Raw genomic sequence first — 13,522 nt, 5'->3', positions numbered from 1 at the left:
AAGTGGGCCCTTGTCTGATTCAGTCAACAATGAGTCAGAGGCCTCCTCCACAAGGTTAGGTGTCAGATGCTTTTCTATGCCATATCATTTAGGCTTTGCTGCTTTGCTTATTACAGAATAACGCGGTCTGGTCTGGCGTCCTGTGATTCTGTGTGTGGCACATTCATTACATTATGGGGTACAGCCTGCGCTAAAGAGCGACCAATTTGGCAAAATATGCTGTTTGACCAGGAGTTTTAATTTGGGATCACTCTGCAAAAGAAATTATCCTAAATATATACAGTATATATATATATACAGTATATATATTTTTTACATTTACAAATCATGTCGTGGGCCATTCTAAAACTACTTGTGGGCCGGCATTTGTTTTACACCTTGTTCAATCATGTTTGTTACCTCATTAAATAGCTAGCTGACAACCTGGTAACTTTACCAGTATATGCAAACATTTGGGGACACAGAAAGAAAGGAAAAGGGATAGCTTCTTGAGGAGATCAATGGTCATAGCAATGAATACATGTCAGATATCTTGCATGTCATTGTCACAAACTTGACATTCGTAAAGAGACAGTGCACAATATTCAATGCAATGCATCTCAATAGGAAAATAGTGCTTTTACACAATGTAGAAACCTAATACTCCACTAATGACAACATTTTTGCTTTCTTTATATCAACAAATGTATTTACATGGTTACATTTGTTTTTAAATTCTAGGGCACAACATGTGCTTCAGAAGTAACTAGAATTCACATAGGCTATATCTCAGTAGATACAATAAAACCGTATTTTCTGGTGCTAAATTAGATGTTATGCTACCAATGGTGCACCGGTGCTACCAATATATATTTTTAATTTAGAGCCCCGGTGCAGGGCAAGCACAGCCATGAGAGCAGTATAGTATCTAACACTGTGAGACAAAGAGATGCATTGGGCGCGGTGGACTGGAGCCCTTGGCTTTTTAAGACAGCCTGGAATGGATCAATGAGCATTTCAGTTGCCACGCTCACTCTCTCTCTCGCTCTCACACTCCCTCTCTCGGCCTCTTTCTAGTAATCATGCCCCCTGTGCAGAGGCAAGAGAGAGTGACCTCTCTGTGAGGACATGGTCTTGCTCTGGCGCAGTCTGTCTCTGTGTGCACCATCGTCGTCATCATCATCATCATCATCATCATCATCAGAGCGCCGCGGGGATATTCCCTGTGTTGTACATTAATCTCCTCTCCACCACAGTGCGGGCTGCAGAGTGGGCCAAAGAGGAGGAGTAATTATTCTCTCCCTCGCTTTCTCTCTCTGCTTCTCTCCCTCTATCAACCCTCTCCATTCTCTCTCTCATTCTCTCTCTCTCCTCTTTACCTCCTACAATCTCCTTATCGGGCTCCTCCTTCTCTCTTCACCTTCTCATCTTTCTTTCATTCTATTTACCTCCCTCTCCCCCCTTCTCTCTTCATCCCTCCCTCCATCTCCCTCTCTCTGACAGAGTCCTGATGGGGACGTAGATGACAACAGTACCCTGGACCTGAGTGTGAGCCGTGGGCAGCCTGGGGGTCCTGAGGGGAGTGGCACGGTGCTGACGCCCCTGCAGCCCATGTCCCCCCAGCGGCAGGCCCTGCTCAACAGCAGCCGCTGCTACCAGATGAGTGAGGCCGACTGCTGGGACCTGCCCGTGGACTACACCAAGATCAAGCGCATCACTGACGACGATCACAAAGAGGTATGGGGAAGGGCCGCAGCATTATGGGTAATGTAGTTATGGGGTAATGTGTTTTTTTGTGTTCAAATTTTTTATCTATTGAACAGAAAAGTCCTCTATTATACTCCAATGGTCTCTTGCAGTGGAAGCACAATTCAAAGGTGGCTTATCCAGAAAATATTTTACTCTCTGCGAGTGTTCAATATTCCTTAATGAGCCATAGACCGGCAGCACACAGGTAATGGTGATTTGATTTGGGGGGGGGTATCCAGTATCCACTGATAGTCTTTTACTGACATCTAGTTGATGCTACCGGTACTGCATTGACTCAATGAGTGAATCTCAATTGTTTTCCTTGATACCTCACATCCTCCCTCATCGTCTCCTTCCCAAAGCACATTGGAGCAGAAGATCTGAGGTTCCTCCCCTCTGAGAAGGTGGAAAGGAAAGAGGAGAAGTGGAATCAAGGAAATACATTTGAGGCCTCCCGGGTGGCGCAGTGGTTAAGGGCGTTGTACTGCAGCGCCAGCTGTGCCATCAGAGTCCCTGGGTTCGCGCCCAGGCTCTGTCGTAACCGGCCGCGACCGGGAGGTCCGTGGGGTGACGCACAATTGGCCTAGCATCGTCCGGGTTAGGGAGGGATTGGTCGGTAGGGATCTCCTTGTCTCATCTCGCACCAGCGACTCCTATGGCAGGCTGGGCGCAGTGCGCGCTAGCCAAGGTTGCCAGGTGCAGTCTCTCCCGAGCCCGTATGGGAGTTGTAGCAATGAGACAAGATAGTAGCTACTACAACAATTGGATACCACGAAATTGGGGAGAAAAAAGGGGTAATTGGGCTTGCTAATAAGACATGGGTGAAACATTTTCAGAGGGGGCATGAGCATTGAGAGTGAGGGGAGAGGGTTTCTTCAGGATTGCTTGATACCAAAAAATTTGATCTTGCTGAGTATTTGAAAGTATTTGAAAAAAATGGGATGTGAGATGTGTGGGATGTGAATATGAGTATGAATTGTAATCGTGTGCTGATTGAAAAAAATGTAGGATGTGTGAATATGCCAATGTTATGGTCATAGGCTACATGATGACATGATGTAGTCTTCCTTTTTTTCATCCCTCCACCAGGTCGATGACCTGGACCCGTTCCAGGACCTTCTGGATGAGCAGCACTATGGAGGGGACGTGACCATGCCCAGCCCCAAACACAAGTACTCCGCCTGCAAGGAGGGCAAGAAGGAACTCATCACGTAAGACCAAAACAAGCTTATTTTGTCATCCCCTTTTTACTACTTGACATTCATTATACCCGCTTTACCCAGTGACCATTTTCCACATCTGCTGTTGTCATTGTATGTCTGTGTGTTCTCTAGTCTCTCAAACTGCCAGTTAGCTGACAAAAGCATCCGCAGTATGATGACAACCAATGCCCAAGACCTCAAGTAAGCATAACCCCTATTTCGCCAGTGTCTCCGATAGAGACAATTGTGCATTCTATATTTTAGTCTTTACATAGCCTAGCAGACCAATAGCCTGATAAGTGTTGACGCTGTCAGCTTTGGTATTACCCAGTACCCTGTAGTCACTCTCCTTGTCCCCTCTGTCCCAGGTGTCCCACTCCGGCATGTGACGGGTCTGGACACATCACTGGGAACTACGCCTCGCACAGGAGGTAGCTTGCAACCCATCATAATGACAAAAAGCCACGCAGGGTATTCAGCAGCCCCTGACATTTCAGATTGTAGAAGACAGTGATGCATAGATACATATACAGTATATGACCTATTTTGTAGTGCATACTTGACAGTTGTATGGATTGTTTAGACTTCTCTGTTTTCAGTTTCACTGAGCTCTGATAGTCATTTGTTACCGTATATGCATGTACACTACCATTCAAAAGTGTAGGGTCACTTAGAAATGTCCTTGTTTTTGAAAGAAAAGCACTAGTTTGAGAAACAGATGCCTCACAAGTCCTCAACTGGCAGCTTCATTAAATAGTACCCGAAAAACACCCGTCTCAACGTCAACAGTGAAGAGGCGACTCCAGGATACTGGCCTATTAGGCAGAGTTGCAAAGAAAAAGCCATATCTTAGACTGGCCAATAAAAATAAAAGATTAAGATGAGCAAAAGGAGAAAGACAATGGAGGCCAGCATCCCGGAGTCGCCTCTTCACTGTTGACGTTGAGACTGGTGTTTTGCGGGTACTATTTAATGAACCTACCAGTTGAGGACTTGTCAGGCTTCTGTTTCTCAAACTAGACACTCTAATGTACTTGTCATCTTGCTCAGTTGTGCACCGGGGCCTCCCACTCCTCTATCTATTCTGGTTAGAGCCCGTTTGCGGTGCTCTGTGAAGGGAGTAGTACACAGCGTTGTACGAGATCTTCAGTTTCTTGGCAATTTATCACATGGAATAGCCTTCATTTCTCCGAACAAGAATAGACTGACGAGTTTCAGAAGAAAGTTTTGAGCCTGTAATCAAACCAACAAATGCTGATGCTCCAGATACTCAACTAGTCTAAAGAAGGTAATTTGTATTGCTTCTTTAATCAGGACAACAGTTTTCAGCTGTGCTAACATAATTGCAAAAGGGTTTTCTAATTATCAATTAGCCTTTTAAAATGATAAACATGGATTAGCTAACACAACGTGCCATTGGTACACAGGAGTGATGGTTGCTGATAATGGGCCTATGTACCCCTATGTAGATATTCCATTGAAAAGAACATCAGCCGTTTCCAATTACAATAGTCATTTACAACATTAACAATGTCTACACTGTATTTCTGATTCATTTTATGTTATTTGAATGGACAAAATGTGCTTTCAAAAACAAGGACATTTTTAAGTGACCCCGAACTTTTGAACAGTAGTGTATAGGTTACATGGCTTCTCTTGAAACCATCTGATACCAACTTTACAGAGCTATCATTCTGAGATGTTATTTGTCTTTTGATGAACTGCAAATGTGCTGATGTTGTACTCATACTCTTAAGATGGTAGTGAACTGCACAAGACCTTTCCCCTCTAGTCTGTCAGGCTGTCCACGGGCGAAGAAGAGCGGGATCAAGATACTGCACAGCAAGGAGGACAAGGACGACCAGGAGCCAATTAGGTGAGGGTTGGAACGGATAGCAGTATAGCATCTTGGTGAGTTTGTGTAACGCCCGTCGGAAGAAGTGGACCAAGGTGCAGCGTGGTACGTGTTCATGATTCTTTATTAAATCCGAACACCAAACAAAACAACAAAAGAACGTCACGATCCGTAGGCCACGCAGAGCTAACAAAAAACAACATCCCAGAACCTAAGGTGGCAAAACAGGCTGCCTAAGTATGATTCCAAATCAGAGACAACGATAGACAGCTGTCCCTGATTGAGAACCATACCCGGCCAAAACATAGAAACACAAAACCTAGAAATAAAGAACATAGAATGCCCACCCAAATCACACCCTGACCAAAAGACATCAAAAGGCTCTCTAAGGTCTGGGCATGACAGTACCCCCCCCCCCCCGAACCTATAGGGGAGGGTCCAGGTGGGCATCTATCCGCGGTGGCGGGTCTGGTACGGGACGTAGACCTCGCTCCACCTCTGGCTCACCCCACTTTGGTGGTGCCTCTGGTGTGGGGACCCCCGCCTCTGACCCCGGACTGGGGACCCTCGTTGCGGGTCCCGGACTGAGGACCCTCATTGCGGGCCCTGGACTGGGGACCCTCGCTGCCAGCCCCGGACTGGGGACCCTCGCTGCCAGCCCCGGACTGGGGACCCTCGCTGCCAGCCCCGGACTGGGGACCCTCGCTGCCGGCCCCGGACTGGGGACCCTCGCTGCCGGCCCCGGACTGGAGGCAATCGCTGGAGGCTCCGTGCCATGGATCATCACTGGAGGCAGGTACAGGACTCACCAGGCTGGGGAGACACACAGGAGGCCTGGTCCGTGGAACAGGCACCGGACTCACCAGGCTGGGGAGACACACAGGAGGCCTGGTCCGTGGAGTAGGCACCGGATACACTGTGCGTAGAGCCGGCGCAGGATATACTGGGCCGAGGAGGCGCACTGGAGGTCTGGAGCGTAGAGCTGGCACCTCCCTTCCTGGCTGGATGCTCACCCTAGCCCGGCAATTGCGGGGTGCTGGCACAGGACGTACTGGGCTGTGGAAACGCACCGGAGACATAGTGCACAGAGCCGGCGCAGGATATCCTGGGCCGTAGAGACGCACTGGAGACCAGGAGTGCTGAACCGGCACCATCCGTCCTGGCTGGATGCCCACTCTAGCCCGGCCGATGCGGGGAGCTGGGATATAGCGCACCGGGCTGTGAACGAGCACTGGAGACACCGTGCACTCCACCGCATAACACGGAGCCTGACCAGTACCAAGCTACCCACGGTAAGCACGGGGAGTTGGCTCAGGTCTATAACCTGACTCCACCAATCTCCCCGTGTGCTGCCTCTCGGGCTTCTGTGCTAGCCGTGTCCCCTCGTAACGCTGGGCCCCTTTTCTATCTGCCTCCGCCTTCCTAGCTGCTTCCACCTGTTCCCATGGGAGGTGATCCCTTCTGTCCAGGATCTCCTCCCACGTCCTGGATCCTTTGCCATCCATGATATCCTCCCATGTCCAGTCCTCCTTACCATGCTGCTTGGTCCGTTTGTGGTGGGATGTTCTGTAACGCCCATCGGAAGAAGTGGACCAAGGTGCAGCGTGGTCCGTGTTCATGATTCTTTGTTAAATCCGAACACAAAACAACAAAAGACCAACGAACGTCACGTTCCGTAGGCTACGCAGAGCTAACAAAAAACAACATCCCACAACCTAAGGTGGAAAAACAGGCTGCTTAAGTATGATTCCCAATCAGAGACAATGATAGACAGCTGTCCCTGATTGAGAACCATACCCGGCCAAAACATAGAAACACAAAACCTAGAAATAAAGAACATAGAATGCCCACCCAAATCACACACTGACCAAACCAAATAGAGACATAAAAAGGCTCTCTAAGGTCAGGGCGTGACAGTTTGTCAACATACAGATGTAGGATCTTAATTTGAGCCAGTTTGCTACAGCAGGAAAATAATCCCGCAGCAACAGGAAATGTGAATTATTATGTAGATTATAATTATTGGACATTTTTGTAGGATTTAATACATTTTTGACAAGGGCAAATCAAGTCTGGCATTTTAAAGTGAAAAGTACAAACTGTAGAAGCCTTTTTAAACCTTGAATACACTGCAAGCTTGCATTTCCTGCCATGCAGGAAAACTCTCAGCAACAAAAGAGTGATCAAATTAAGATCCTACATCTGTATTCTCTTGAAGTCATGGTCATGCATTTCACCTCAGATTCTCTACAACCAGTGTAGTACACCTAGTGGGTACAGTACACTAAAGGTTACCTTTCCACCACTTAAGGAATGCGATAATGTTAAGCGTATATGAACTTGCCGCAAATCAACTAAAGTTAACTATGTGTCCTTTCACCAATCACTTCCCAATCTCTGCACAGCTGTTGCTGCCACCTCTATCCCTGCGAGGTTCACTGGATGTACCATCATCATTAACATTGCAATCATAATTAACACTGACCTCTCCACTGTCGGGGTGGAGCGGCCCACAGACACACTGTGCTAATTCTAATCAGCCCAAATGTCACTCTGAAGGACAATGTAGAACCACGGGTAAATGTCTTTTAACCGGAGACCGTTTTCATTAGAGTAGCTAATCTTTTTCTAGTTGTCTTTGTATTGTGTGGATGACATTTACCAGGGACAGGTGTGCTGCAAGTGAGGAGAGCGAGGTCGTGTCCTGACTGACCTTTGTGACCCCTTCTCTCCGCAGGTGTCCAGTCCCAGGCTGTGACGGACAGGGTCACGTGACGGGGAAATACGCATCTCACCGCAGTGCGTCGGGCTGCCCCCTGGCGGCCAAGCGGCAGAAGGATGGCTACGTCAACGGCTCCCAGTTTGCATGGAAGTCCGGGAAGACAGATGGCATGTCGTGCCCGACCCCGGGCTGCGATGGATCAGGACATGTCAGCGGGAGCTTCCTGACCCATCGGAGGTGGGTGGCGCTCTGCATGGCTCTGGTGTAGATGAGCAACTGTGTCTAAATGTAACCAAGTACTGGATCAATAATGTAAATTATGGTTGAGTCCAGCAGGGTTGGAGTCATATGATTTTATTCACCAGTAGTGTATATTCCTTTATTCCTCAGTCTTTCTGGTTGCCCCCGTGCCACCTCAGCCATGAAGAAAGCCAGAATGACTGGGGTAGAAATGTTAACGATCAAGCAACGGGCAAGCAAAGGTAATAACCAGGCACAAATGCCAGTCAGAATGCCCCTTGACTATGCCACTTCCTGGTTTTATCAAAACATATTCAAGCTGAATCCACAGTGCATTTTCCCTTTTTCCCCTTTTCCCCTTTTCTAGGAATAGAAAATGATGAGGACATTAAACAGCTGGATACAGAAATCAAAGATCTAAACGAATCAAACAATCAAGTGGAATCAGACATGATTAAACTTAGGACACAAGTAAGATTCATGCATTACTTAATCGAGATTAATTCATTAATTATTATAAGGCAATCAGTCATGCTAGTTTTGGGCAAATTCTGAAACAGGTTGATGGATTAATTGATGTCTCACCCCCCCCCCCCCCCCCCCCCCCCCCCCCCCCCCCCCCCCGCCTAGCGCAGTACATTTTTACGGATCCATAAGAAGTCCCTCAGTCGTCAGACAAAACCCTCTGTTGTCAGTTGTCAAACAGTCAGTCTCTCTGGTTCATCAACTTCCATGCACTTCTGCCTCTCCTTTCCCAGATCACCACTATGGAGACTAACCTGAAGTCCATAGAGGAGGAGAACAAAGTTATTGAGCAGCAGAATGATTCCCTACTGCACGAACTAGCCAACCTCAGCCAGTCTCTCATCAACAGCTTAGCGAATATCCAGCTCCCACATATGGTAAGTACCATCACAACTTAGCCTACAACAGTTACTGTCGGACAAGCACTGTATCAAGTCGAACTAAGATGCCATAGGAATCAAGAACGGGTTTATGGGGAAATGGGACGTGGGGTTAGGTAAAAAGGCTATGTTGTCAAAGATAATAGATGGCACACTTGAAAGCATGCCAATTTGACGTTCCATGATTGCAAGTGTTGAAACCCAGGGCCATTTGGAGTAAATTAATCAACGTAACGTGAGTGAAAACAAGACATGGCCATATCATGGTAGTGGCTTATTCCACTCATTCTACCAAATTGGAACAAACAATATTGATTGTTTGTTGATGCCATTTAAACAGAACACATCAAGAATTCGTAAAGAAAAATACATCTCTTACCCTGTTATGTGCTTGACAAATCATTGCAACACAAGGGCCGACTGCAATGACACAGTCGGGTTGTTTCATCTGCTGCTTTCTGTTTGTCACTTGTTTTCTCAGCAGTTCATATGCTTCTGTGCTACAACACTTCCTGTAACAGACTAATAATCTAATCTAATAACCCCCCCCCCCCCCCCCACACACACACACACACACACACATACACCCCTGCTTTGTTATATAAATAAATCATGGCTGCCTTGACGTGTCATGTGCCTGTATCCAATTACAGCTCTTGCGTATGAAAGAACAGGGCTGATTGGATATTGCTTGATTCAAAAGGCACCAAAGTTGCTTAGTAATGAATGAGATCTTTCCCTCTGAATATGGCTCCCTGTTGTCTGACCATTAATGTGAGGGGATCACGTTTTACTAGGGTTATAAAGCATTTTGCTAGCCTGGAACCATTTCTGTTTGTGTTATAGCCAACTGCTATAGTCATTGTTATGCCAAACGTCATGAAAATAACTATTAGCAAGAGAGCACAAAAATATCTGCGACCAGGCTAGAATTTTGCTCCCTTTTGTACAGCAGGCTAATAGAATTATATCTATCTCTATTCTCTTCACACCTCTTCCTGTAGAAACCGATGCCACAGAAAGAGGCCCCAGTTAAACATAGCTGCTGTTTACAGATGCCCCACAGAGTAAGAGACTCCTTTTCATAGTCTAATTATTATCCGTTTCTTCTGCACTATCATCTCCTCCCTTTAAGTCTTCCTCCTATACTCGTGAACACTCCATACATGTTGCTGCGTTATACTACGATTCAATGGTTTGATCATATTTAGAGAGACGTTTTGTGGCTTCTTAGAAGAATTTTGTTGCTGACAAGGAAGTGGCCGTGATGGAGTAACACCACGAGCCATATTTTCACAGTTATAACACAGTCACAGTCAAGGAAGTAGTTTCAGTAGGTTCAGTCTGCTATTGCATATTCAATGTCTGTCTGTCTGTCTGTCTGTCTGTCTGTCTGTCTGTCTGTCTGTCTGTCTGCTCATGCTACTGTTACAGTGTGTGCACCTATCTGAGAAATGGCTCCCACAACTCCTACATCTCACTCGCTGCACACATTACATTAGTTTATTTATGTGATGTCAGTCATCATTTTGTCTCCATAAGATAAGCATCAACCATCATGCCTTCTATGAGTTGCTAAAATCAATCTACACTGACTTTGCATGTTTTGGAGCTGCATTAGGTCCACTGTAGTGTACGTAGGACTATGTAAATGGTTACATTTTATGAAATTGATGAAGTATTGTATACACTTAGTACAGCCCCCGTGCCCATACTGTCCTTACAATGTTTGCAGCTGTCAGTGTCCTTCCCTGTACAATTTCTCTTTCCCTTCCCTTCCCTTCTCTTTGAAAGAAAATGAATTGATCATCAATATGAAACCCGACTGAATCGGATTGCGTATGTACCATTTTCCTCATTGGAGTCTTTTTCCCCTCACAGGAGCCAATGAATGAACAAAACTTTGATAGTTATGTGAATACTTTGACAGATATGTACACCCATCAGGACCAATACCAGAGTCCAGAGAACAAGGCCCTATTGGAGAACATCAAACAAGCGGTGCAAGGCATCCAAGTGTAGTAGCCTATCTACCCGCGAAAAAGGCACTGTCAGAGGCTAAATCAAATGATGTTAAAGCGACGAAAAAGGGTCAAAAGAGAGAATGGATCAGGATTTTTTTTTGCTGCTGTAAATTACCATCATGTTTCTTTTATTACAATGTTATGCTCTGAGCTCCATGGTTATGATATTTTTGCCTTGCTTTAAAAATAGTTCCCGATGGCAAAAGTTTAAAAGAACATACACGTTTTGTACATTTTCATATGACCTAATATAACGCGATGTACTGTTTATAGCTGCTAATGTATGCACATTTTTGTGTATATGTATTTATTAATTGTAAGCTTGTTTCATTCATTATTTGAACGCTTATTGAGAAAAAGGACTAAACTGAGTCCCATGGGTCGGGAGCCAGATGAGGGCAATGTGAGGAGCAATCATTTTTAGATAAGCGTTTCTTTTTGTGATTTAATAGAATACAACAACAAAAAAAGACCTTTGGTGTGAAGATTGTTTAATGGATGTAAATGTATCGATTTTTGTAACAATGTTTGAAAAAACTCTTTGTCTTCAGTGGTCTGTGTGGAGACTAATAATAATGTCTATGTTTAAATAAAGTACGAGAAGAAACTATGTATAAATATGACAAATTTCAAACATCATGAGACGGAAACTAAGTGGTGCAACTCCCATCATCTGGAATGGACTGTACTTCATTAAGTTAGAAATAAATAAAAAAGTCTTAGTAATATGTGCTGTTAAACTATTTCCATTTCAAACACAGAGCGGGAGGACCAATGGCTATGGGAAATGTAGGAGACAATCTAGCGTTACTCATTTATTTTAATCGTAAATCTTATCGAATAGCTAGTAGGTACAACTTATCAGCAATATTGGTATAACAATGATTAAATCACTTGTTTAGATATGGGATGCAATCTATATAGAACAAACGTTTGGGTATATGCAATTTCTTATAAATAAAATTAGCTGAGCTGATAAATCTTTTTACTAAATGTAAATGTATTAAGTTTTGTATAAATCTTTTAATACAATCATGTTTTCGGGATTCATCATGCGGCGATCAGTTCCAAAATGAAAGATGGATGAGTTTATGAGTTTCGTTCTCTCATGTTCGATTTTGCACAGGAACACCTTGGTTTTGATGTTTTTATTGACACTTAAAGAGGTACTTGAAGGGTCAAATTGATGGTTCAGAAGTTTTCTAGAAAAGTTATCTTTATAAAGGCTGATTGATGCGCTGGACTTACAGGGTCAATGTCCCCCATTTATCATAGTATATTATTGCACTGTCTTTGCGATCATGCATAGTATGTGTCTGAGCCACACAACATGACACGAGCTAAAGATTGCTTTTTGATTCTGTCCTAAAAAAATGAATCTATTGGTAAAAACTTTATTGATATCTATTATAACAGCAAAGAATAACGGAAGTGATACTGCTAATAGTGGTCCACGATTTACTAGCGTTTCTATGATTGATGACAATTTCATGAGGAAATTGCTATCCCTTTCTATGAGACACCCTCAGTAAATGTTTTCATAGTACTTAAAAACACCATTATAATGCAATGTGAGTGTCAATGTCAGCCCCCTATAATGCCACAACCTTTTAATCATCAGCCAACTGCAACAAATCTACCCTTACATAGTATTTACTAATGAATCATTACATTTCCTTTACAAATTGGCATAACCATGTGACATGCACTTGCTGAAGATGACTCTAATAATGGATTATATGTGTGTTCTTAATACAGTTTATTGTGCATGCACATCATGGGGAGTATGTCCCAATTATATCAATAACTAGATATCATTATTTTAATTTAAACGACTGTATATGGCAACAGTATCTAAGATGCACTGTCCTTGGAAGTAGCCTACAGTGAAGCCTAGGACTTCATTTAGAAAGGCGGTCCAATTCTGATATTTTTTCCAAGTAATTGGTCTTTTGACCAATCACATAGATCTTTTCACACCAGATCTTTTCGGAACTGATCTGATTGGTCAAACGACAAATTAGTGAAAGAAATATCATAATTGGGCCACCTGTCTAAATGCAGCCGCGAGACTTAGAGCTGAGTGAGTCAAGTTCAATTCAGACATCCCTTCTTGGTAGTCAACATGAGGGTGCTATGGGCTTAGCTAGTCATTGACCTGATCTCACACTTCAAAGCATCTATTTGGACCTCCTACTAGACTTGAGGTCCACATTCCATATGACTCCACATGCCTGTGTCTAAAGCTTTGTGTCTGCAGCTTTTTGCCAATAAAGTAATGCTATAGATAGATCGACAGCTTGTACTATTTTCTTCAGTCAATTATTCTTACTGATACCAAGGAAATGGGAATTTTAAGCACAAATGTCCTACTCACCAACAGTCAGTACATATTGTAATAACAAATGTAAAAAGGTTATCTGTGATTATTTACATAGAGAACACTAACATGTCACATGCTAGAGTGCAGAAGAATTTTCATATGAATATTTGTGAATTCATCTATTGATTAAACTGCTACAATTACGATTTATTTTGAGTAATGCTTTGATGAAAGGATTTTATACAACATTCATTTCCTTCTATCCTTTCCCCTGTCCTCTCTCCCTCTTGCAAACTTTCCAACTTAATTTTGGTACCACATGGCATGATTTTTGTGGCTCTTTAATTTTGTATGTTTAAGATCACAAGTTGCTGTGATATTTAATTTGAAATTGTGAAGTTTGTACGATTTTTATCACGCTGGTGTTGACATCTCTTACTCTGAATAAAACGTGTGTTACAACACTAACTTGTACTGTTTCCTCAAATGACTGCCTCACATATGAATGAAAATAGGAGAAGAG

The 13,522-nt window shown here is 43.9% G+C and overlaps 1 protein-coding gene across 9 annotated transcripts in view; it reads left to right on the top strand.

Annotated features, from left to right (window-relative positions):
* The window catches only part of myt1la (myelin transcription factor 1-like, a), a 48,552-nt gene extending 35,085 nt beyond the window's left edge, over nt 1-13,467 (top strand). For 3 of the 9 annotated variants that reach the window (XM_036985300.1, XM_036985306.1, XM_036985299.1), the window contains exons 13-23: nt 1,483-1,716; nt 2,791-2,939; nt 3,063-3,131; nt 3,299-3,361; nt 4,708-4,806; nt 7,523-7,744; nt 7,898-7,989; nt 8,115-8,218; nt 8,506-8,649; nt 9,657-9,719; nt 10,534-13,467. In XM_036985300.1, the coding sequence (XP_036841195.1) occupies nt 1,483-1,716; nt 2,791-2,939; nt 3,063-3,131; nt 3,299-3,361; nt 4,708-4,806; nt 7,523-7,744; nt 7,898-7,989; nt 8,115-8,218; nt 8,506-8,649; nt 9,657-9,719; nt 10,534-10,674 (1,380 nt within the window). In that variant the 3' untranslated portion in view covers nt 10,675-13,467. The remainder of the gene's footprint in view (nt 1-1,482; nt 1,717-2,790; nt 2,940-3,062; nt 3,132-3,298; nt 3,362-4,707; nt 4,807-7,522; nt 7,745-7,897; nt 7,990-8,114; nt 8,219-8,505; nt 8,650-9,656; nt 9,720-10,533) is intronic. The other 6 variants (XM_036985304.1, XM_036985303.1, XM_036985301.1 and 3 more) reach the window with 6 other exon arrangements.
* Nucleotides 13,468-13,522: the final 55 nt, after the last annotated feature.

This window comes from Oncorhynchus mykiss, chromosome 8, assembly GCF_013265735.2.
Source record: "Oncorhynchus mykiss isolate Arlee chromosome 8, USDA_OmykA_1.1, whole genome shotgun sequence".
Taxonomy (NCBI): Eukaryota; Metazoa; Chordata; class Actinopteri; order Salmoniformes; family Salmonidae; genus Oncorhynchus; species Oncorhynchus mykiss.
The sequence above is the reverse complement of the archived record's forward strand: the minus strand, read 5'-3'. Positions and strand labels throughout refer to the sequence as shown.